Here is a 25,884-nt window from a genome sequence, read left to right as displayed (position 1 = left end):
TGTATGTATGTATGTATGTATGTATCACACAATATTAACAAAGGCAATAAAAACAAAGTAGACAACATACTCTCAACATATTTGGAACACAATGGATAGGCATTCAAATGAATGTACATATGTTCGAATGGAATTGATTTTCCATGAGTATTTCCCATATGAAAACGAATAGCGAACGATTGATTGTTTGTTTGATTGATTGATTGATTGTTGAAGAAAATTAACAAAATGCACAATTAAAAAAAAAAAAAAAAAAAAAAAAAAAAAAAATAAAAGAATTACAATAATGTAATAAGAAATTACTTTGTTTACGTCTTCCAATCTCTAAACGTGTTCAAGTGTGTCACAAATTATTATTTGCCCATATATCTGCACATCATCGAAAATGAACACGAACACGTTACACGTTACACGTTACACGCTCTTGATAGTTTATCAATTTTAAAACTACATTATGGAAAGCTCGCTTGTTGTACGATGACGAAACATAACAGAGAGACAATAGAATAAGAGATAAAGAAATAATGTATTGGCGGTGTTGTGTTGGTAGTGATGATGGTGGTCTAAAATGCTTATTGTTTTTGCATCCTTTGAATCCATGGATAATAATTTGATATTATTTTGTTTCTTTCTAGGCTATGAAATCGTACAATTACTACTGTTGCCGCACATTGTAGGACACAACACATAGTTTTCCTATATGGACACAAATATATAACAATAATACAGGCAATGATGAAAATATATCCGAAATAATTTCATAGGACAGAAGATCATATATATATATAAAAAAAAAAATAAAATAAAATAAATAAATAAATAAATAAATGGGAGGGGGGAAAAGCTCAAATTCTTTTTTTATATAATAATAAAGCAAAAACAAAAGAAAAGTGTTACTTCAATGACAAGATTGATATACGAGAAGACATATAATCTTGTAATTGATTTAAATGATGAATTATGACTGATAACTGTCTACCTGCATATGTTCCTTTTGTTGTTTGGTAACTATACTGGTAGTACGTATTGTGGCAAAATTGTTGGGTCCATGTTCGTTAACATTGGAAGTGGCTGCGTAGACAGCCGCTGCAGCAGCTGGTGAGGATAGATATCTTGGCTGTATAGGTGGCGGTTGCTGTTGTTGTTGTTGTGAAATACGATCTCCGCCCATGCCGCCACCCGGGCAAGAAGATTGTTGATGTTGTTGTTGCATATTACCGCCACTGCTGCTCATTGAGCCAGAATTATGCGACAACGCTGACATCATAGTCTGTTGTAGTTGTTGCTGTGGTGGCATCGGTGCAGGCACAACTGCCGTCGAATTTGTCGGCGTTACATTATTATTCATATTATGCATGATGCTCGGTAATGGCGGCAAGTTACGATGGCGCGAAGAGTTACGCGAAACAGCGCCACTTATTACATGTTGATGCTGCTGCTGCTGTTGTTGTTGCTGCTGCTGCTGCTGTTGCTGCATCTGATGATGATGATGATAATTGATGGCACCCAAATGTTGAGGCGGCTGTCCGTGTCCGTGATGACCGCCACCACCCATTCCGCCAATGTAATTCTGCGCGGCGGGTGGTATTGAATTTGACGATGAGCTCTAGATTTATAAAATATAGAAATAAGTAATTGATTAGTGGCAGACTTTGTACCATCTTGCAGGGGATAGGGTATTATGTACTACTTGACTACTGGCCGCCGATACACCCACTGAATGTATGGAGTGTTCCGACGTAATACTATTACTCTTGCTGCTATCGCCACCGGCATGTTCGTCTTGAGTGTCATCTGTGTCACCGATGGCGCTCTCAGTCTCGCAGGTGTCTACCATAAGGATTTTCTTCATTTTACGATAATTGAGGTTATCCAATTCCCTAACAGCCGCTTTGGTACGAGCGATTAGCTCCAGCAGAACCGTATCTGAACGATGCCGCGTTATATAAGGATCTGCTAATAGTTTGGAAGATGAAGGCCGATCAAGCGGATTCTTTTTGAGACACAAATCCACAAAATAACAAAAGATATCTGACCAGTCATTTTTCTAAAAAAAAAATAAAAATAAAAATTAAAAACATGATGTAAAGAAGCGAAAATATTAATTTGTTTATACCGGTAGTGTAGGTGAATCATTTTGGGCAATATGATATAATGCTGACATGGCATTCATATTAAAGTATGGTGGTTTGCGTTCAGCTAATTCAATGCAAGTTATACCTAAAGACCAGACATCCACTTTGCCGTCATATTGCCCTTCATCCATTGCCAAAATGACTTCTGGCGCCATCCAATACGGAGTGCCCACAAAGCTATTTGCCGGACATTTAATAGCCGCACTACCAAAATCAGCAAGTTTAACTACACCATTATCGGTAAGCAATATGTTTCCAGCCTTAATGTCGCGATGTATACGACCTAAGCTATGCAAATAGCTGAGACCATTTAGAACACCGTCGCATATCGCCGCAATTTCATCCTCATGCAATGGTTTCTTATGCACCTCAATAATATCAGATGCCGATCCCACACAGTATTCCATAACCAGCCATGCTGTAGATTCGCGTAGATAACAACCCTTATATTCGATGGTATTCGGATGATTCAACTGACGTAGAAATCTGCAAATCAAGAGAAGCGCATAACATATATGAATGAATATGTGTTTATTACATTACAACTTGGCTAATACAAAAAAATAAAAAATAAATAAATAATTATCGTTAATACCTAATTTCTTTGAGTATATCTTGCCACTTTTCCAAACTCTGTTTGCCCGTATAGGACATTTTCTTAATGGCCACTATTTCTTTGGTAAGATTGCAGCGTGCATAATAAACGGCACCAAAAGAGCCATGGCCGATTTCTCGTAAATCTTCGAATATTTTTTCCGGATCATGTTTATTAAAGAGTTCGGCAATTTCCGGATCTTTAAGACTACCAGGTCGTGCCGAAGGCATGGCTCATATTATTTACCTCTTTAGTACTTAATTGTATGTTATGATGCCAAAACAAAAATGACAACTCAAGCCCAACTGGCAGTAGATACCCTGAAAAACGAGAATAATATCAGATGCTATGAATTCTGGCAAGCATACATACACACACTCTTTATACGCAACATTTAATGAAAATTAAACACACATTTCGCGACTAGATCGTATTCTATCCACTCAAAATCTTATAAAATTCTTAGAAAACTCTTAGAGAGTAACGTCCACAAAAAAAAATATATATATATATCATATATTATAACCGATCAACTAACTGACTTCTGACAAATTGACGTCGCTATTATTCTTGCATATATTTCAATATTTGCCTCTAACCTGTTGACATCAACGTAGTGAGTACCGAAAACATATACATGCCAATGTATATGAAATAATACATAGGGAATTTTCATCAAATCTTAGATGAAAATATGTTTTGTTTTTGAATTTTTCTTCAAGTAGCAACAACATAGTTTTCATTAGTGGATCCAAAGAAAAAAAAAAGACAAGAAAAGAAAACTGCTTTAAACTTCTATTCCAATAGAAGCAGCACGTGCCTATATGAATTATTACAAGGATATACATTCTTTGTTGTGCTTGTTGTTCCTTGATGGCACAGATTAAATTTAATAATAAATTTTCGATATCTCCACCTTGTAGCAGTGAGTGTAAAACGGGGATATATGTAAGTTCGCTCTACGCCTTTCTTGAGTGACAAAAAAAAAAAAAAAAAAGCTTCAAACTTTGCACAAAGTAAAGCATTAATATATTGCCTTAATTGATTCAGATTCGATGAACTTTACATAATCGACTATTATGATGTAACGCATGAAAATATTAACCGACTTGTAGTCCACAAGTGTTATCATATTTTGATTTTTACCATTTATCATTTATTTGTTTATTACATCATTTGAAAATTTATTTCGCTTATTTTGCGCAGAGGCTCCGCAGATGCTCCGCTAATCTTGAACTACATATATATTGGATTTAATAAATTTTATTAATGAGTTATAATAATGAGATATAATGATAATAATAATAATAAATAAATAAAGTAAGCAGAGAGGATTGAAGCAGTGCAGAAAAATAATATTTTTTGCATACCTAACTGAAACTTCTTCATATCCTTATCAAAAATAAGCTTTTATGTGGCAACAGTTTCTAATTTTTAGTATTCACTGATAAAGACGTTCCAAGCAATAAATTGATATACGAATTAAATATGCAAGGTTTAGTATCTGATCATGGTTGGAATAGCTGAAAAACTGTTTTAGATGATATTCCGTAAGCTATTTAAAGGTCGATCTTCTCCTGTATGTAATAATTTTGTGAACACTTATGGGTATAGATACAAGAAGTACATATTTATTTCACAAACGAGTTATGTTTTAAAAATTAACTTAAAATATTTATTCAATTCATCAATATCTATTTCGTCCCCACCAAAGTGTAATCCCCCTTAGACATAGTACACTTGTGTCAGCGCACTTCTGTTATGCGCACTTTTATGGTTTGGCCTTGATCCCGATCAGCGATGCGGTCTTCATCTCCTTAATTGTGGCAAAATTCCATTCTTTCGTAGGGAATTTCTTTGATCAAAAAATGGGACGGGGTTCTTTTGGTCAAAATTTAGCAATCCAGAAACAAACCTTACCGCCACGCCGATTGTGGTGTGTGTACGGGCTGTTGTGACCCGTAGAGCAGGCATCGTCATTAACAACTTCTCACCCTTCTGTGAAAAGCTTGTACAACTTATAAGCCTTTTTTTTTTTTTTTACTTAAAGTAAACTCGCCACAGACAACGTTTTAAGTGAGTTGGAGCGATTCATTTTATTCTTCGCATAAAATTTAATACAGATTCTATGATCCATTTTCTGCGATAGCAAGAAATCAAACTAGATGGTAACCTTTATATCTGTCAAAAACAAACTAATATCAATATATAATAAATATGTTGGGGGACATGTGTATCAGGAAAGAAAGAAAAAATTTGAAAATCGAATGGACGTAGCCTACAGAGAATTTGAAGTCAACCCATTTCTTTGAAGTGAAATAATATTCACTTCAATATTACAGATAAGATATTTTTTTCTTTTCATAGAAATGTATTATGTTTATCGTTTAAAATAATTGCATACTTGACTCGACTTTATTCTCATTGTAAATAGAAGTTTCTTCCGGAAGAGTTTTCGCTAATCTTTTTTTTTTTTTTTTTTTTTTTTTTTTAATATCTAGTGTAATAATTTAATTAAATTGAATCAATATCGATAAAACGATTTTCTAGTTATATTCATATTTAAATATTTAGGAAGAGTGCCTCTATACGAACATTAAAATCCAAGAAGAGAGACCTAAGAACCATAGGCAATCAAAAGTAGTGATATTAGAATGCGTACTTTGCGATTTCTTTAGCTACCGCAACGGAATAAATCTACACATATACATGTATGCTTATAAGTATGTACGCGTTTATATAGCGTAACTATAGTAGTAATAGTAATTTCTGATTACTATTAAATTCTAAACAAAGATAGCTGCATGCATGCCTCATTACTTTCATTCTTCGTTTCTTACTGAAAATCTCATGGTTTATAAAAATATGCATAGAACGCTTAAAGACACTGATCGGGCATTAAAAGGCACTTTCCCACAAACTCTAACGAAATAATTACAAATTCCTTTTTTTATTACAAGCTTCCAAAAATCTGTGTGTGTGAAATTTAACACCGGCATCCAAATGTTTAAGATAAATATAGTAATGTCTCGTTAAGCCAATGTTTTTACAGTTTTTATAGGTTCCCTTGAGCGACATGTATATAATTGGTAAAAAAATCCAATTTTCCAACTCAATAGAAATAATTTTGTATAATTTTGTTTTTGATATCATAACATAACGATACATAGAAACTATGCACATTGCGCTTAAAGCGCAACTGAAGATATACCGTATGCGGTGCATTGTTGAAATTGATTAAATTGAAGAAGAAAAATCGTCACAGAGCACCGTTAAAATGATAAAATGACCTCATCTGACTGTAAAAAATGTCCTTCTTTAACTAATATCAAAATCTAGTTCTGACATTCTCCCACTCTCTTTCGGAAATATGCACGAAATGCTAATGCACATTCCATAGCTTTTAATGTGAACAACATTCGCATGGAAGGTGTTCAAACTTTGGGAAACATTTAAAACAAGTACGTCGTTCTCTTTAAGCAAACCGCATATATATATATATATATATATATGTATATATAGAGGGAAAAAAAATCAGATGCATTTATGCACAAACTAAATATGAAAGTGTTAATAAGTTGACGTAAGTGTTGTTAAATGGCCCGTCCATTTGCTCGTGAATATAGTATTGTTAGTACTATGAACAAATATAGTTGACTAAAATCTATATTTTATTTTGTCAGTATAAAACCTTGATCGAACTCTACAACAACATCAAAACAAAAAAAAAAAAAAATCTCCCATCATCGATTTCAATTTAAACGTCAAACGTGTTGAGGAAAAGGGATTCTGGCACTTTATTTTTTCTCTTTTAGTTTTTGTTGCAATATAAACTTAGTTTTGTTTGCTTGGAAATTAAGTTAACCGTGTACTGCGAGTATCCAAAAGACCAATAAAACTTTCCCAGTAGTTTGTTTTCTGAGAAATAGTCCGCGAAAATGTTATTAATGCTTCATTTGGTTAGTTCCTCATAATAAACGAGTTTTACGTTCCCAATGTACATAATTATAATGTGTTATAAATACATAAAACTCAGCCATTTAAATATTAACCACTTCTCTGTTAAACGTCTGCAATTGTTTGAATATGCGGGGCACACCTGAGAATTGAAAAAAAAAAAAAACAAAAAAAAAAAACAAAAAAAATTAAAATTATAAATTAAATGCAAACTATAATCAACCCTTTAAACTCGTAATACAATAAACAAGAGATAACGAGAGAAATGGGTACATATACACTATAACATTATTCAAAAAAATGTGAACAAACAAGTTATTCTTGTCTTAATTTATCATTCATAATGTTCGGCAAGCTCAGTAAGTCAGTCACTGCAAATGTACTTTAATGGGTGAAAAGGTACCACGAAATTGTGTGAATCAATGTTTATTGCGTGAATTTTTCGATTTTTCCTTTACCACAACATACAGTTAAGTATATTTCTTTATTTTATTTTATTTTGTTTCTTTTTTTTTTTTTTGTTTTTTTATTTATTTATTTTTTTTTGGGTGCGGCCGCCGAGTCCGTATCGAGCATAGTCTTCGAGTTAAAATATCACAAATAAACTCCTTAATGTATTCTTTTTTTTTTTTCTTTTGTAATTATTTTTTAACACTTTTCAAATTAAATGCAAAAAAAAAAATTTTTTTTTTTTATTGCAATTTTACAAGTTTCGTAAGTGCGTGTGCGTGTGTATAACAAGAGTAATTGAAAAAGTTTTCAATGAATTTTTTTGTTGTTGGCTTCAACAGCTGTTTTGCCTCGCATTTCATATCACATATTCAAGCTGCAGATGCGACAGTTTTGACGTTTGAGCAGAAAGTAAACAAAAACATCGGATTGTAACCATTAATTCTATGTTGTGCTGTTGTAGGCAACACAGATAATAACAGGACATCAGATGAACTTCATACACCGAGGACATAAATTCCTAAAACGCAATTGATTGCAGCGAAATGGAAATTATTTTTATATTTATTTTAAAATAATACTTGAACGGAAAGGATTGAATGTCTTCTCTCTTAAACATGTGCGATGAACTTCTACGATGTCACCGCTGAGATTTTTTTCATACGACACGTCCTTTGCACAAAATTAACTTGTCCCCTCAAAACAATATAACCCTTGTGCCTTAATGCTTTTTAAAAAAGAGAAAAAAGAATGCGATAGACGGTTTGTGGTTCATTATTATTAAAAGCAAGAAGCGCAGAAATGTTGTGGACAAGATTGCAAGTGCAGGCGTGAGTGTCGATGATGGTTCGAGTCAGTCGATTATACGTAGACCAAGGAAAGTCCATCTTTGCGTTTGGTTTAAGTTATATTTTTTCAAACCACAATTTAATTCGGAATTCCTGACCTCTTTTATTACGCCACTGGACTCAAATCCAAACCTAATTCCAAAAAGTAGGTTTAGGTTTTTTGATTTTGATTACGCAATTTTCTATTACTTTTTTGCCTGTATGTTATGTTGGACCTCTCTTCAAATTATGTTTTCACATAACATGTGTTTGCACAATAATGCATTACATGTTATGTTGCAGTTATAAAAGTAGACGCTTACGCTTCCATACCATGTTACAATGGCGTCATGTATTTATATTGAAACGATATTTTCCTTAATCTCGCGAAGCAAAGGAGAATTCGCTATTAATATTTGAAGGCTACAATTTTTTTTAACTGTAGATGTAGCTCTTTCCATCGCGAACGAAATTTCAGAACCGCATCTACTCTAAAACCTATTTATCCGTTAAATTATTTTGAAGTTTTCACCCCTTTTCTTCAAGAAATTTGCAAATCATTCCTCCATTTCCTCCATCTCAATTTTATGTATTTAGGACGAAAAGATGCTTATTCTTCATTGATACCTGCACAAATATAAAAGAAATATATAAGTTACAGGTATTCATCCTGATTTCGTTTTAGTTTTTTATACATTTAAAATTCTGGTGTCATAAGGAATTAAAAGACAGGAACCTAGATTGATTGCTTGAAAATTTTGTAAAATTTCACAATTTTAGATACAAAATTCCCCGTGAAGCAGTTTAATTGAGAAAACAATTCCAGTCATAACGCATATACATATATATATATATATATATTATATTCGTTATTAAGAGATGCCAATAGCTAGAGCTCTATCATCCTGGGAAGCATTATGATTTAAAATAAAATTTGAATTATTTTTGCGAAAACGATAAGCTGATTGGGAAACGGCCACTGTAAAGATGACGAATGCGATACAATCAAAAATTTGTTTGGCCAAAATTGTAGGTAGTCAAAATTGAGAGATACGCCTGTGAATATACCTTGTAGAACAAAGTTTGCATTATGATGTCTTTGAAGTTACAATCATCTAACGAAGGACTAACGGGTTTAGCTTCCTTTTCGAAAACTTGAGGATAAATTAAATCAAATATGTTTATGCATTTGATACGTCATTTTAAAGACTCTTAATAGTAGTAGATAATAATTTTCTTTAGTGCATTTGATTTAAGGAGGAAATGATGTGATAGAACGAAAAAGAAGATTTCTTTCCTGCCTTTAAAAATCTATCTTCAGGTTCATATTAAATTTTTTTACTAAAAATAAGTTTTAAAAGCGTTGTAAAATGCCGTAATGTTCAACATAGAACGTATTATTTTGCCTTTAAATTTAGCGCACAACGATGTAAAATTCCGTAGGTGTTGCATAAAACTATAAAACGCCGCCTAAAGAGGACGAAACAACAAATCCAGGCAATATTTTTACGCAACAACGAGTCCCGGCAATCTTTATACGCATCTCTCTCAATATCTTATTCTTTTTTCTTAACCGAAATACGAGATTGAGAAATTTTGAAAGTATTGTTGACAACGAAAAATACTAAAGCACAAACTGTTTCTCAACAATTGTTTGTTTACACAAATTTCACAAAAAAAGAAAAAAAAAATAAAAAAACACTGAAATATCTCAACATCTGTTTATAATTGTACATCTGACCAACACAAACAAGAGAATTGCAGTTGAAATAAACAAAAAGTTCTCATTACACAGTTTTCAAGTTTTGGTTTAAAATTATTGTTAGGAATTGTAATAAAATCAATAAATTCGTACTAACATAAAAAATTATGGTGGGAAATAGATTCTTGTACTTGTTAAAATCACGGCCGTTTTTCGAAGTGTCGATGCTCTTTTTTGCATAATTTTTTACAAAGTGCAATACTCTCATGATTGCATTCTCTTCTTATTATATTAAATATATCTCTGCTTTCTGTTTCGAATTAGAAGAAAATAGTGTTACCAAATTTTACGAAGAACTTCATGACTGTGGATTTAATATGATGTTCGCTAAGACGTTATTATGTTTTTAATTATAAAATATGATTATAATAAAACATGTAAAATCTTATTAGGCAAGTGGAATCAAAAAAAAAAAAAAAAAAAAAAACACTTGCAATGCTTTACGCTTCCCCTTTTAGAAAACACTACAAAAAATGAATGAGAGAAAATCAGTGCTCTTCACATATCAATTTCCTTTGTTTTTCGGTAGTTTTCATTTTTTCAAATAATTCCCACGTTAATATTAATTAGATTTTCACTTTTCATTTTTTTTGTTATCCGTCACATCTTAGATGGCAATAGCCTTTTTCACTATCAGACTTAACGTCTCGTCTTAGTCGAGACTCCATTTCATTTATCATTTCTGACACTTGGACGTGTTTTTCTTTATTTATGTGCATACAATTACAAATTTTTTAACATTTGATCACATTTTATTCATCGTACTCTGGACTATAGTCAGCGATACATGTTTGGCTATTTATTTATGTAACTTACATTACTTTAATCAGGCATATGCGCCGTAGAGAGAAGGTAGGTAATATATATTTGTCAACCATGTAATTCCGTAATTTATTTTTCAAATCACTGGTTTGTGTTGTTGTCGCCTAAAATTTGCACAAATTTTATTGAATTTTCAATAAGAATCCCCTTTACATGAACGGAAGAAATGCAATCAACTCGGGGAAGTTGGAAAAACAACACGATTCCTTACGACACCAATCAAATACCACCGTCAAACCGACGATTTGTTTTTATTATAACAAACTTTTCTGTAACTTGTTCTTCTCACCACACCAAAGGCGCAGACATTTTTTCTACACACATACATATATACCAAATTTTTTTTCTTCACCCAACACCCGTCGTATGCAATTAAAATGCCGTCCAATTTTTCTAATTTTCCATCACATTTTACACGCCTTTGAGTTATTTTAAATGTCTTTAAATTGGCAAATATTTTTTTATAAATATATTTTATCGCATTGATTGAGAAGTCTATTTATGACTTTTTTTGTTCGTGCTTCTTGAAAAACCTTGTCCGAAATTTTTCTATGCACCCAAGTGGTGAAATTTGCAAAACAAAATGGCGAGATTTTTTGTAAAGTTGCCAGCGTACCTGAATGCGGTAACGAAAATAATATAGAATAGTTAAGAGAGTTTTTTCTGTGTTGCCATAGTACACAAAAATACGAACTGATTCTATTATTCAACCTGTTTGTAAACTATAAAGAATCCCACATGGAAAGATATGTATTTATGTACAATTAAATCTTGCATTCTTATTAAAGTTGACATCTAAAATGTGGCATCTAAACTTTTACTACAAGCAATTTCCTTAAACATAACATAACGTCCAGAAAACTGAATTTCACATGCTAACGAAGGATGTAATAGGATGACGCGTCATAATAAGACTATAATAATTGTGTCACTCGCAGTTATAACTTGTTTTTCACAATTTATTAGCAAATATAACGCGATTAGAATTGACAGAAACCAAAATCTCTTTTATCAATGTGCGTTTTTCCTCATGTTTAGTTTCTGCATTAATATTTTCCTCTTCATTGAATGAATTGTGAAGATTTTTATTGCGGTTTCGTCCTCCATTCTTATCAACTCTAAAGATTATCATCGGCAACAGGTGCTTTCATTTTGCTTTTATTAATAGATTTATAACTTTCGGAATTTGCCTTAACCATCGTTCTAACCAAAAAACAATTACCCTTTAATTCGAATATTAATATTTTTTCGAAAATATTTACCGTCATTATCAAATTGTTCCTTTACTATATTCAATTTCTAGAAAAATATCAGCCGCTTTTTCTTATAGTTGAATCATACAGTACTGCCAGCTGAGAGTTAATATCAAATTACTTTGCATTCAACAAAGAAACTAAGACATTTTGCCAAATAATTATTTTTATACTAAAATGAAGCCGTTATTTTTACTGTATTTGATAGTAATAATTCAAGTGTGTAATTTTTTATATATATAACGGAAATTTCACAAATGCAATAGTTAAAAAAAGTTTTAAAAATTAACGAATTTCCACGAAATAAAATAATTAATCACTGTAAAAGCGAGGCTTTAAAAAGCGGAGCAAACTGAAAGTAAGTTATTACGGTATTATTTTATATACTAGTTATATACATACACATATGAATGCATTTATCAGAAAAGTAAGGCTTTTAGATTACGTTTTGATTTATTTGCAATCTACGTTTTAATTGAATAACTTATAATAAGAAACAACATGCTTCCCATATTTGGAAAACAAAATACAATACGTAACTTAAGGACAAATTTCAAAAATTATACAAAAAATAATTCTAAATATCGCATTTGAAAGACATCGTCTAGCCTCGTTTCAGTAGTATATGATCTAGACAGTATTTTGTAATCAAATACGCAAATGAACTTTGTCCACGCGATATGTGTAATGTAAAAAATTCGAATGTATTGAAATTTTGTACTTTTTGAAAAACCCCTGGCTTTTTTCACGTGAAATTTAATTTCTCTTTTCATATTATATATATATTATTGCATATTTTTATAGTTACGATATTTTGCTTCTGTGAAAATTCTTGTTAAGAATAATAGTTTTATATCTATACCCGTCAAGATAACAAAATTTTTCTCATGCAAGAGGAACAAATCAGATATGATACAAATGTATACTTCCAATCTATCGAATGATTCATGGAATTTTACTACTCTAGGAATTAAATAGTTCATAAATTTTTGAATGTATATACACACACTTAAGGCCATATTAATTTTAGAGTCAGTGAATACATATAAGTTATATGCTACATATTATATTCCAATTAGAGACTAGGAGGACTTATACGATGATGAAAAGATAATTTCATTGCAAGATATGTAGAGAATTTTTTTCATTTTTTACGTCTTAATTATGCTTGTTTGTTTTTTTTAAGTGAAATAAACCTACTAATATAATGTCACAAATTATAATTCTGATCGGAAAGGTTTTTTTTTCTCAATATTTGTGTATATTATTAGGTTATTCGATCAATACAATTTCTTTTTGCCTTCATTTTAATTGTAATCGTAACTTGGCAGCCCTAATTATTAGAAGTAATTTTCCTTTGATTTTAAAATTTTCTTTCTTTCAACTCAGTTGAAATAAAATGGCGAAACTCGGTGCTATATCAATCGGGATTATACCAATTCTTTTAATTGTTTATAATTTTCATATAAGCGAAACAACAGCAATTGATGAGAGTAAGTGTTTTGAACGAAAAAACAAGTGGACAATAAAAATTTTTTATAAAAGCGAAATAAAGAATAAAGTAAAATTTTTGTGCCATTAGCCTAGTCGGTACCGTTGTACCGTCTTTTTCTGAGCTTTACACACACCTATACGCATTAAATGCGGATGACACCGTCCATAATCATCATTCGCCAGCATCATTATTTTTATAATAATTAATTTGCATATAAAATAAATAAAACGTCAAAAATAAAGTGAAGTAAAAAAGTATGCAAAAGAGGAAGGTGAAAATAGATGTAAAAAATACAGCGCAAACATACACGGGCCATTAACGATTCCCTAATCTATGCACTAAAATTTACAAGTTAAACAATATTATCGGTGGGAGGTGGTGATATATATATGCACATATATATGCATATATATATATATGTATATACATATATGTATATATATAAGTTTGACACCATTTCTTATCGCAAAGAAAGATTCTAATATATAGACTATTCTAACTTATACTATACTATATTTGTAATTGGCAATAAATAAAAAATATCGATGAAATGAACGCAGATGATTTAGCAAACATACAACCGTAACTAGACTAATATAATATGCGCAGAATATGCAAATGAAAATGTGCGAAAAAAACGAAAGAGCATAGCAGTGTTGGTTAATGGTAGATAAATAATAAATTGTCATTGCATATTTAGACATTTGCGTTTACATTTTGTTTTTACATCGTCATTGCTTCTTTTGGCACCAATAGCAACCTTGACACTAAGTTTAGTCTATGAAAAACTGGACCATATCCTTATTGCCAACCTTTTGCGATGTTTGCCATATGAATTCTACGCAACAGTCCCATGTGTCGTCTATTACCTGTAGAGCGATAGTGTTTTAACGAATATGTTTTTTTTGTCTGTATAAATAAATAAAATGAAAAATTCATGTTAATTTAAGTTTGTCGGAATTTCTCCCGTATTTTTGTGTTTTTGTGCTAAGCAAAAATTTCCAGTTATTAATTGAATTCCATCTAATCATTTGGATTGTCTTTCAAAAGATTTCGTTTAGTCATATTTTTAGTACGTCACCCTATACTTGAATACATATACGAAGTTGTAGCTGTGTTTATGTAAACTCGGTGTAATATAATAGAAACAAAACTGATTTCTGTATATGATCTTAGTCTAATAAGTTGTTATAATGCTCTATGCATGCATACGAGGGCCGTATAATAATAATTTGACTGGAAGAAGAAGCGGCGGGTATGAACTGCATTTTATATTTGTTACGAGTTTACGTAGCAAAAATAATCATTAAATCATATCTGCCGGACTAGTTGCTCGCTGTTAAAACTTTTATAAACGCAAAAATGGAATTAGAAAGCTGAAACTGAATAGTTGGGTCTGTGTTTGTATTTAATGGCTTTAAATCATTGTTCAAGGCGTAACCCGCTTCAAAGGTGGGCATAATTGAAGAATTTCCCAATAAAATGTTTGTTCATATTTATTTGCCATTTGGCGGCATTTGTTATCCCAAGCACTTTATCAATATTACGTTATTTACCAAATTCTAAAGATTATGTCCACCATATATATATACCTTGAGGGAGGAGGGATCTGGTCTGAACGGTCATTTTTAAATGCAAATTGCAATCACTCGTGAGCTGTCTATCTTATCAATCAGCCCTCGTATAAAAAAAAAAAAAACTGAATTTGTATGTCTGCATTTCTGTACATATTTCTCTATGTTAATAGTTTCATTTGGTTTTATTTGTCGTTAAAAGAGCTCTTACTGTTTGCTACTGTTGCTATATTTGTGGTGGTAATTGTTCTGTACTATAATTTTCGTATATGATAAAATCGTTTCGATGTATATTCCAGCATTTGTCGGTGTGTTCACTTGTTTTTATTTTGATATTATTTATTATTAAGTTCATTGTGATGCGCTTACATACATGTATACATACATGTGTTTACAATTGACTAGATAGCACTTGTATGTTTTTATTATGCCACAGTTCTATTTAGCAAATAATACAATTTATGAACACACTTTCATAGAAAGTTCAGGAAGAAGGTAAGAAGGTGAAAGAAACGATCGAATTTTAAATAATAATAATAATAATAGTAAGAATAGTAAGAATAAACGTTTATGACCATTAATCTATCTGTGTATAGTATTTAATAGAACTTACACTTACATATGCATATCATTAAAATAATGCAATAATTTCTTAATTTTTTATTTATATGAAACTGACGACAACATTTCGAAGGGAAATAAAATTAATTAAACTATATATAGGTATCTTGTGTATAATTGGCCAGCCTGTTTAAGTATTTACGCCCTACACCGCTTGTAACACAGGGTGCATTAAATTAGTACGGGCGTATAGGATAGACCGATCGATTCAGAATCGTAATCTGAATTGATCTAAGCCCCTTCTGTAAATTTATGTTCAAGCTACAGGTTGCAGTTTTTTTATGACATTTTGATGAAATTTGGTACGGTGACGGACGCTATTGAAAATGGTTCGGAAGGGTACACTTTTTCGACTATCCCTCATATAACGCCCAATTTTGAAAAATCTTTAAAAGTAGCTAAATAGTACGATTTCGTCATTCTAAATTGATGTGAAAACTTTGGACCAGATGGAATACTTTTTGAATCTCCTCTCATTTTACGGAAAACTAAAGTTCATACGACAAAAACGTATGATTTTAAATGTTTCGTAATGGAAATTACATCATAATAGTTAACCAAAGTGTGTACCAAATTTGAATCATTTCGGCCTATTTTTTTTGGATCCTATCTTATGTAAGGAAATTGATCGTTTATAAGGCAGAAAAGTATAAAATTTTATTATGTTATGACAAAAATTAACCCATAGTAGTAATTTGATATTAAATATGATATAAAAATTACCACAATTTTTGAACTTCTTGCGCACAGCCGTTCCAATGGAACGCCAGACTTCATTTGCGGAGAGATCTAATTTTGAATACACAGTCCCATAATAGTATGTTCCTATAAAAAAAGGGTATAATTTTTATGTGCTATGGTAAAAATAGGAATTGTGTTAGACAATAAAATGCAGGGTATTTAATAGTCATCCTAGACCGGCTATTATAATGCTTTCATTTGTCTTATTTGTTTTTTAAATTGTCTAGTTGAGGTGCAAGTGCAAATAATACGTCTGTTGTGTAATTAAAAAAAAAAAAAAAAAAAAAAATTATTTCGCGCACAATTCTGAACATTCTACCTATGTAGACTTTTTGGTGCCCTTTGTACTTTTGGGGTGAAAGGGGTCGATTTAAAATATTTTTACAATATTTCAATTTCTCATATTAATTTCTATAGCCGATAGAATGTCGAACATAACTACGAATCGTAATTAATTTGATTTGAAGTCATTCCCGCGATTAATATCTATAGTAAATGCATATGTATATGTCATCGTTTGAATGTATTAGGAATTGCATTCAATAAAGAACGACGTAATTGGACATTTTAGAAATTAAAACAGATAGGTAAGAAAGTTATATACGATTGCGACCGAATCTCGCATACTGATTACCATTAAAATCTTTGACGCCCCCCCCAAAAAAAAAAAAAAAAAATGAGTAGGATTAAATTTATCTTGCATCTTTTATTTCACTACAAGGACATTGATAAGAAAAATTAATCTACCATTATCGCAACGTCTATCGTAATTAATTTGACTTTAACATATTTCTAGTTTCTCGTATTATACTCTCCAAGCTCTTTTATATGATACCCATATGGGCGGTATTTTTCAGAAAACATTTATCCACCTTATCGTGACATCCATTCGAATTAATTTAGAATTAATACACTTACCTTGTCGCATTCTACTCTGCAAGTCCTTTTCTTTGATACCAATATCATTATTAAGAAAAATGAATCCATCAGATTGTGGTGTTGTCCATCATATTCATTTTAGAATTAAGGCACTTGTAGGTCGATAATTATATATAGAAAATTTATATATATAGAAAATTTAATTGCTTTTAAGTTGCTGTGGGCATGGCCAATTTGTACCATTTTTGCATATAAAGAGAAGAGTTCTTCGTAAAGTATGGAATATTTCAGCTTTCTAACTTATATAATTCGTGTGTAATGAGGCCACGAAAAGCCTATGAAATTTTTTTTATTTTAAAAATACAAAGTTGCGTTCACTTTACGCTTCACTGCTTGGATGTGCTTTGATCAATTTCGTCCATTTTTAATACTAATAACTTAATAAATTTGAAGTCGATAGCTTCAGGAGAGTGTCAACAACAAATGCCACACACCATACACGGACGTCCGGACGTCTGGGTTATGTCTTAAACAGCGTAAATTATTTGAAGCATCCTTTTAAGCGTTGCAAACATTATGATAAAATGAGTGTAACCCCTATTCTTTAGTAGGGGGAATAATAATAGGGAACGAAGGGGGGGGGGGGGGCCAGTGAAATGTTCATTTCATTATTTTAATAAATCAAATATGCTTCGTTTGTATGTATGTTTTACTATTTCTATTGATTTGTTAATTATTTTCAAAAAAAATTAGTTACAAAGTTAGCATTTCTAATATACTTGCATGTATTGATCTGTATGTGTGTAATATAGGTATGCATGTGCCATTGTAATTAAGTCTCGCTTTATTATTATTATTATTTATTTTTTTTTTTATTATTATTTCCTGCTTATTATAAAAGCAATGGTTAAAGTACAAAAATTAATATTAGAAAATATTAGAAAGCGTTAGTTGATTTTAACGAAAAATAGTGAAAAAGAAAGAACGAACTGAACGCAAAATGCTGAACAATGTGAACATTAACGCATGCGTGAAAGTTCTTCACTTGTTGCGTCAATTGATATGATAAAGACAAACTATTCCCCAAATATCTGATATATTCATCAAGTTCATGATTTCAGATCTGTCCCTTAATCGAAAATATCTTCGGTGTTTGCGAAAGTTTTGATAATTTTTTCACTTGAAAAAGCCATTCATTGCCAGAGAATATGATACAAGGTACATTCATCGAAATAGTTTCCATCATTTCCTGCAATATTTTACAATATTTTTGGCAACATGGCGAGATCATGTCGAAAGAACTTAGATCGATTTGAAAGCGAACCAATCATTGATCCCTTTTTTCGTACTTCTTCAACTTTGCGAAATCGCGTGCTAGCGAAGCTATGCTGCACCGATCTGATCAGGTGGTAATCAGGAGGCGCCATATACCCTGAGTACTTCTGCGGAACTTCCCAGTCGAGCTGTAACAGTGTATCCTGCACAACTCTTGTAACAAGTGGCCAAAAAGAAAACAACATATTCAGTCAATTCGTATGGTAACCATCTTAGCCGCTATTTCTGGTCTTTTTTTGCAGCAATACATAGTTCAATTTGTTCAATAGACATCGGTAGACGTCTTCTGCAGTGAGAGTGCCATTAGGTTTTAGCAGCACGTAATAGACTAGATCGTTCCAGCAAACCTCTATATGGTCAGCAAAACGTTGTGATCGGTGTCGATGTGGATGGCAAACCTATGACTTTTTTGTCGTTTGGGGAATTGTTGTACTAGATTCACTAATACGCCACCAAAGACTCTTCTCATTTTTTTATTTATTTTTTTTGCCTAGCAAGCAATGAAACTGTCACAAATGGTTGGACCTCTCCCATCGCATGTTGACGTCTAGAAACAGTTGGCAGCGTCAACTGATCAACTACTGTAAGTTGTCCGAAATTGCTTCGAGAAGTTGTTGTGCTAGATTTTCGGCCAATAAGTCTTCCAATTTACAGTCCCCTTACACCGTGCATTGTCCGTCATTCACATCAAACTAGTGAAACCAAAACCGATAATTGGGATATAATGCAACAGTAAGGGTTCATGGCAACATGATGTACAATTTGGGTAAATAATATTGCTTTGTTTATATTGATTGATCATCCACAGAGTCATATATCGGAGATTCCCCCCAAAAAGTATAGAAATTTTTGATTCGTACAAGATTGTGAATCCGTATAGACGATGTCTTTCTGTACTTGTCTATTGTCAGCTTTGGAAATTACATAGCGTAACCCATATTGCAATTGCGTATATTTACTATGTATTAGTATTTATTTTTTGTCTGAATATGCAATAATTTTGAAATAAGAAGAGTTTGTAGGAACCAACTATGAATTGAAATATATTTTCTATTATTTTTAGGATTAATAATAGGTTTGTTCTTACTTGTCAATGGAGGGAAAATATTGTTTGAATTTTAGTGTGTGTAAACGTGAAAACGGAATATCAAAATTAATAGATCCTGCTGGCTGGCGGTGGGTGTTAATACAAAAACCTATCATTCATATTCATTCATGCACTTGTTGTCAATCGAAAGCAAGTAAAGCAATATATATATATATATATATATATATATATATACATTATGTGTATGTACATTTATATGGGTATGTGGTTATGTGTTTATATGTAAATTGTTAAATGTTTTGTCTTCATACAGCGCATATAAAGCGCTGGTAGTTAATGTACATTAATACCTCCATGCAAGGGCAATAGCAGTGAGTTTATTATGCATAGAATATTTGTTGTTGTTGTTGTTGTTGTTGTTGTTGTTGTTGTTGGTAGTGGTGGTGGTGGTGGCGATAGAAATTATAGGCAAGCAGCTTTGAAACTTTATTATTTCCTCTTTATTTTCAACGGCATATTCGATTGATTTCTTCGTCTGGCTGTTAATAATAATAATAATAATAATAATATCGAAGAAAGACATAATCATCTATATATGAAATTTTGTATTATCATATAGTGTTGCAAGAGATTTTTTTCGAATTGATTTCGATGAGTTTCGAAAGCGCACAAATAAATAAATGTAATCGATGTTCTTCGCTTCTTAATATGGTCTTTCAAATTCGTGTTTACCAACGAAATTTCTCTTGTTCGTTAATTTCCTACCAACCATGTATACCGTCGTCGTTCTGCGTAAACGCATGTAATTTCTGATCTAAGACCGTTACCGTCTTCCTCTTAGTTCATCGTATTCTAATTTGAACTGTTATGTTTTAATGAAACTCATACATATTCAAATCTATATATATATATATATATATATATATATGTAGATGTGTGCTTTTGCTCCAACAAATAAATAGATACTTGAGAATAACTGTAGATGTAAATATATATTGTATAGAATGTATTTGTAATATATTTAGTAAAAGAGAAGACGAACGCAAAAACTAAGATCTACACAAGAGTGTACTTAGACCACAAGTGTTTCAAAAAGCAAAAGCGTGTATAATAAAAACATTTTACTTGCAAAGGCAAATACACAGATATCATGCATATATCTACAAATCTATATATAATGGATATATACATAATAAATGATGATGATGATGATGATGATGATGATGATGATAATACAGTAATGTGCAAAATGTTGTTACATTATTTTTCCAACTTTATATATAGGATATATAGGAGGATGAATTTTGTGACTCCGCAACTGAATATTAATGCAATACACTTCTTATTGAGATTTGGATAGATTTTGGATTTTTTTTTTTCCTTTTTTTTTCCCAAAATATTATTTACGCTTGGCCAATAGATTGTGAAATAAGAAAACACACATAGTAGTAGTTGCACAGCGTGTCGAAATTGTTAAAACTTATTACGAAAGCAGTCGGGCCACGGTTACTTTTCGTGTATGTGGGATGAAGCTCATATTTGATTAAATGACTTTGTTCGTTGATAAGGATTATTGCCTTATTGGTGTGAAGAAAACACACCTGATGTTCGTCATGTATGTTTATTTACAGTTTACTTAGATGTACAAAAATAACTTTTGGGTGTGGTTTTGGGTGATTTTTAAACGCTAGGAAAACATGATAACTGATTAATTATTAGTTATTGGGAGATAAGTTCAATATGATGAATATATGAGCTTGAGTTATAATTCTATTCGACATGTTACTTTGGGGGTTATGTTCTTCGAGCAATTTGCTTACTACAAATAAAACTCCTACAAACTCCTTTGCCTACAATTTCAACGTCAACTTCAAGGTTTATTCATATTACCACCTGGGGCAATCTGATCTTTTTGAACTTTTCACCTTCAAAAGAAGAAGATTCTAAAACGTGTAAAGTTTGAATTTTTTTTTTTTTTGTGGATTTTCATTTATATGAAAACGCCTTTGAATACTCGCAATTAGTTTTTCTCTACGTCGTTTCGAGACACCCATGACAAATACCTATTACTGGAGTTATGGGTGGTTATTATGGTCTATAAGTTTTGTGAAATCGTTACAGTAAAAAGAAGTGAGGATAGGAATCTAATGTTTGGCGTAGACATTACTTGATCGATTAGTAATGTGAGGAATGTATGAAAACCTGCGTGGGGAGGTAAGAGACTGAAACGATTTCCGAAAAACACACTGCTGATACATTTTTCATATATTCCGCTATATTTTCGATTCCGCGAAGATATTTCTGAGAACTTGTAACCAAGATAAGGTTACTTCCATCTGCATTCCAAAAACGTTCCCATTTATATCGACACACTTTAGCGGGATTTCTCCAGACAATTTCAAATAAATTAAAATTGAATTACAATTTTTATTCTTTGTTTTTTATCTGCCCCAATCTGACTTAGGGGATGTCATCTACTCATGGAATGCGATGACTGACACAAAGAAGAGAGGAACGACAAAGACAAATAGGTAGGTAGTGACAGCGGCCTAGTCGCGATGTGTTCGCAATCGATAGGTATAATGCCTTGACCGGCCGATCATTTACTATAGCTACGACCAAAGTGAACTCTACCGTACTTAATATTTGAATTGAAATTTTATCGTCACTTGTTGACATATTAGTGCAACGATCAAAACCATTTGTCGCTTGAATATGCAGATGGTTTTAATCAACGTTATAGACTAAGTTATGAAAAGAATGTGGTGTGGGTTTTTTTTTTTTTTTGCGAAGCTGTCTCACTTTCTAATCACCTATTGCGGATGGATATATTGACAAGAATCGCAAACATATTTTAATATTATGTTCTTAATCGATCAAGTAATATTTGCGGCATATTTCAGTTTGCCATCATTATTTTCTTGAATTTACCGATCTTAGAGTTATTGTCGGTCCCAGATGATCCATAAAAGTAGAAATAGATATATATATAGAACATTGGTAGTTGTAATGTCAATACATATTTCGAAAGAGATAGTTGCGAAGATGAAAGTCTCAATGGTATAAACCTTACCTTGAGTTAATAAAATGAAATCTTTTTCAATATGTATATGCTTAGCGAGAGAGAGAGAGAGAGAAAGAGTTGTAGCAATTTTTGTTAACATCACTGTATGTAAATTTAATCATTATACGTACATTCTTTGTTTTATTTAAAAAATGTTATACAAGTGAACAAATAAGAAGACACATATTCCTATCCACTTTGCCATTTCGTGATTTTTCGTTTGAATAAATAAAATATAAATTTTATAACTTTTTTTTTTGTTTGTCATTGAGTTTTTATTGTATACACGCACTATACCCTCACCATATATACTGAAATTGTGTAGTTAAAAGACTAAACATAAAAATGATTTGAAAAATAAATCATTAACCTTATATTTATACATACATACATACATGCATACATACATACATACATATACATGATGAGATTAAATATTTACTTAAAAACTTCTAAACCCGTACATATATACATATAGTAGTAGTATATAGATACGCGCATCATCCATATTTCAAATTCCATTTTATTTGTTAGACGTTGGCAAATAAAAAAAAATAAAAAATAAAAAAATGAAGAAAACATATAAAGTAGATACAGAAACCTTCGACCTAAAAACATAAGTTGAGAGTTGTAGATCAGATTTCAATATGACGGTACACACATTAAATGTATGAATGTACACCTTTTCTTGTGATATATATATTTCTTTTCCATAAAACGATACAAGTCCGTTTGAAATTGCTAAGACATTGCCTAAAGGTAAAGCCGAGCATACAAACTGTTCCAGTGATTATTCGCAAATATAGCAAAAAAAAAAAAAAAAACAAATAATAATAATAATAACAATAATGTTAGACAAATGAATCGATCGGAGGGATCAGAGGGAGGATAATCACCAAGGAAATTGAGTTAATATCAAAATGTAACGAAATATATTAGAAATTACGAGAAATCGTTCTAACAAATAAAGCAAATAAAAATTTGATATTTAACTTGAAATAGGAATTAATTTGGAACTAATTCGGATCGATTGCTTCGATCGATTGATGTTTACCCTTCAATATTTTGACATGTTCTTATTTTTCAAGCATTCCACTTCTTATACCCTACCGCACATATAATACAAGAGTAGATTAAGTTTTATGCGGATATATTCCACATATAGAGGGACTTGAAATAAGCCCAACTTTTAATGGGTCGCGGAAGCACACAGATCGGTTCAGAAGAACCGATCTAGGCGTGTTGGTCCATTCTGTCCGTCTTGTTTTTCATCCGTCTTCAACCTACAACAAATTTTTTTTTTTTGATTCGTCTGTAACACGACGAATATTTACTATATTGTTAAGCTGTTTCCGGGTCATAAGCATAAATCCAAACTTCATCGCCTGCAATTATGAATTTTAAATTATCATCACTCACATAGAAAGTATTTCTTTTTCCACTTCGACAAATATGACAAATGCAAAACTTTTGGAACAGGACAAGAAGACGCGCAAGACATCACCCAAATCATCCTTCAAAATTGTTTTTGTATTAACATTTTTGATATATCAACGATATCTACAAGCTCACTGATTTTGTCGGTGTCTTCATAGGTAGCTGAGGTTCGCTGGCCTTCCTGAGAGGAGGGAGATTCGATTGATTCGACTATCACCTCATGACCTTAAAACCTTGTGATCATGACAAACACTCACCACGCAGCATTTTTAGTTAATTTTTTGTTCGACAGACTTTTTCTATTCTAAAAATTGCTGACATGATTGTCTTTAAACAAAAAAAGAAGAAGAAGGAGAAAAAAAATGAAAAATCTAGCGCAGGTCTCTCATTACTTTTTGCCCACACTAGGTTTTTAATGAAAATTGATACACTGCCATGTTTTGGCGCAAGGATGAACGCTATTGAAAATGCATCGGATCGAATCACTTTTTTAGACACTCGTCGTTGCATAAATAATTCACTGGATATTTAATGGTGGGCCATGGTCCACCTTAGCATAGTTTATTCTACTTGTTAAATTTGAGAAGCGAAGCTAAACCAAATATGAATCAAGATTTCCGCCTACAAATATCAAAATAATTAGTAAGTAAAGAAGGCAAGATATATATATGAACACGGTTTTTAGTTCGTATAAATAATATTGATATCCATAATGTGTTAAAAGTTAAAAATCGGTATCGAAACATGAATTGATATTTGTATGAAGCGAGCGATCAATCCAATGACACCACATATGATCGATATATCGAATGAATGGATCGTCGCTGCACGCTCTAAAAATTCCCTCGAAAATAAAAGCGATTTCGTCCTTGCCATGGGGGGTTACAAGACAACTAACGTGTGCGATTTTCTTTACGATTTGTCGCGCCTGACATCGATCAAATCTGGTCACATCGACATGAGAGTCGTGCTTGTTCATTCCTTATTTTTTGTACAGAAAAAAATAATCCATTCAGAGAGCATAGATTAATTTTTTTTTTTTTTGTTTTGTTTTTTGTATTATAATATGTTATTCAAAGCAGTGGCTTTGTTTTATTCTCTTTAATTATTATTCAAGTTTGAAAAGTTATTTAAATGGATACTTTATTGCATAAAAAAAGAAAAGAAAAAAATGGACGCGTATCACTTTGAGATATAAAAGGTCTGCATATTCATGAGATTTTCAACTTCTACGTCCATAATTATGTGTACACATCTGCTTTGATTCGTTTTATGAATATCGTCAGAGTTCACAAAAAATGTCACTGGAGGCAAAAAGAACCAAAAAAAAAACCATGTAAGATAATTATATTCGGTCGTGAACGAATTTTTTATATCCATCATCGTTGTCCCAAAAGACACAAAACCAGGAAACCAACTATATTTTCCTGCTCCATAATATGAAGTGGACGCACTTGATTTTTTCTATTTTGCTTGGTCGTGTGGATGTTGTGGGCGTGAAAAGTTTACGTCCCTTCCCACATTCCTTTGCAAATTTATAGGCGATATATTGATTTTCGTAAACGGGAGAATGTTTAGCGCAAATACTATGCAGTTGTGCAGACATACAGATAAGCAGACTGGCATGTTTAGGTGCATTCCAAATTTGAAACTGGCCAAGAATCTGTATGCTTTACGGGATTTTTGAAGCTTGTTTGCGCGCCTTATAAAGTCATTAAAAAAAAAAGGAAATTTCAATACACTATAATATTGGGTAGGTTCGGTCAATTTTTTTTCATTCAAGTACAGGTACTACAGTATCGCCCATAGAATATACCTTCAAATTTTTCTACATTTATCTGGTATAGTTTATGAGTAATGAACAAAAAACCAAATTTTTATTGATTATG

General features: G+C 31.8%; 2 protein-coding genes across 6 annotated transcripts in view; one reads left to right on the top strand and one right to left on the bottom strand.

Annotated features, from left to right (window-relative positions):
- The window catches only part of LOC119632538 (serine/threonine-protein kinase Tao), an 18,116-nt gene extending 7,089 nt beyond the window's left edge, over positions 1-11,027 (bottom strand). Inside the window, exons 1-6 of one of the 4 annotated variants that reach the window (XM_038025489.1) lie at positions 10,543-11,027; positions 9,824-9,976; positions 2,731-3,050; positions 2,117-2,621; positions 1,688-2,047; positions 980-1,606 (exon numbers count right to left, since the gene is read on the bottom strand). In XM_038025489.1, coding sequence (XP_037881417.1) covers positions 980-1,606; positions 1,688-2,047; positions 2,117-2,621; positions 2,731-2,960 — 1,722 coding nt within the window. In that variant the 5' untranslated portion in view covers positions 2,961-3,050; positions 9,824-9,976; positions 10,543-11,027. Of the gene's footprint in view, positions 1-303; positions 572-979; positions 1,607-1,687; positions 2,048-2,116; positions 2,622-2,730; positions 3,051-9,823; positions 9,977-10,542 lie in introns of those variants that run through there. The other 3 variants (XM_038025480.1, XM_038025498.1, XM_038025507.1) reach the window with 3 other exon arrangements.
- Positions 11,028-13,185: 2,158 nt separating this feature from the next.
- Positions 13,186-25,884, top strand: part of LOC119633024 (plexin domain-containing protein 1) — a 39,241-nt gene continuing 26,542 nt past the window's right edge. For both annotated transcript variants that reach the window (XM_038026338.1, XM_038026254.1), the window contains exon 1: positions 13,186-13,294. In XM_038026338.1, the coding sequence (XP_037882266.1) occupies positions 13,201-13,294 (94 nt within the window). In that variant the 5' untranslated portion in view covers positions 13,186-13,200. The remainder of the gene's footprint in view (positions 13,295-25,884) is intronic.

The sequence above is a fragment of the Glossina fuscipes genome, unplaced genomic scaffold (genome assembly GCF_014805625.2).
Source record: "Glossina fuscipes isolate IAEA_lab_2018 unplaced genomic scaffold, Yale_Gfus_2 0, whole genome shotgun sequence".
Classification (NCBI taxonomy): Eukaryota; Metazoa; Arthropoda; class Insecta; order Diptera; family Glossinidae; genus Glossina; species Glossina fuscipes.
This window is presented reverse-complemented; position numbering and strand designations above follow the sequence as displayed.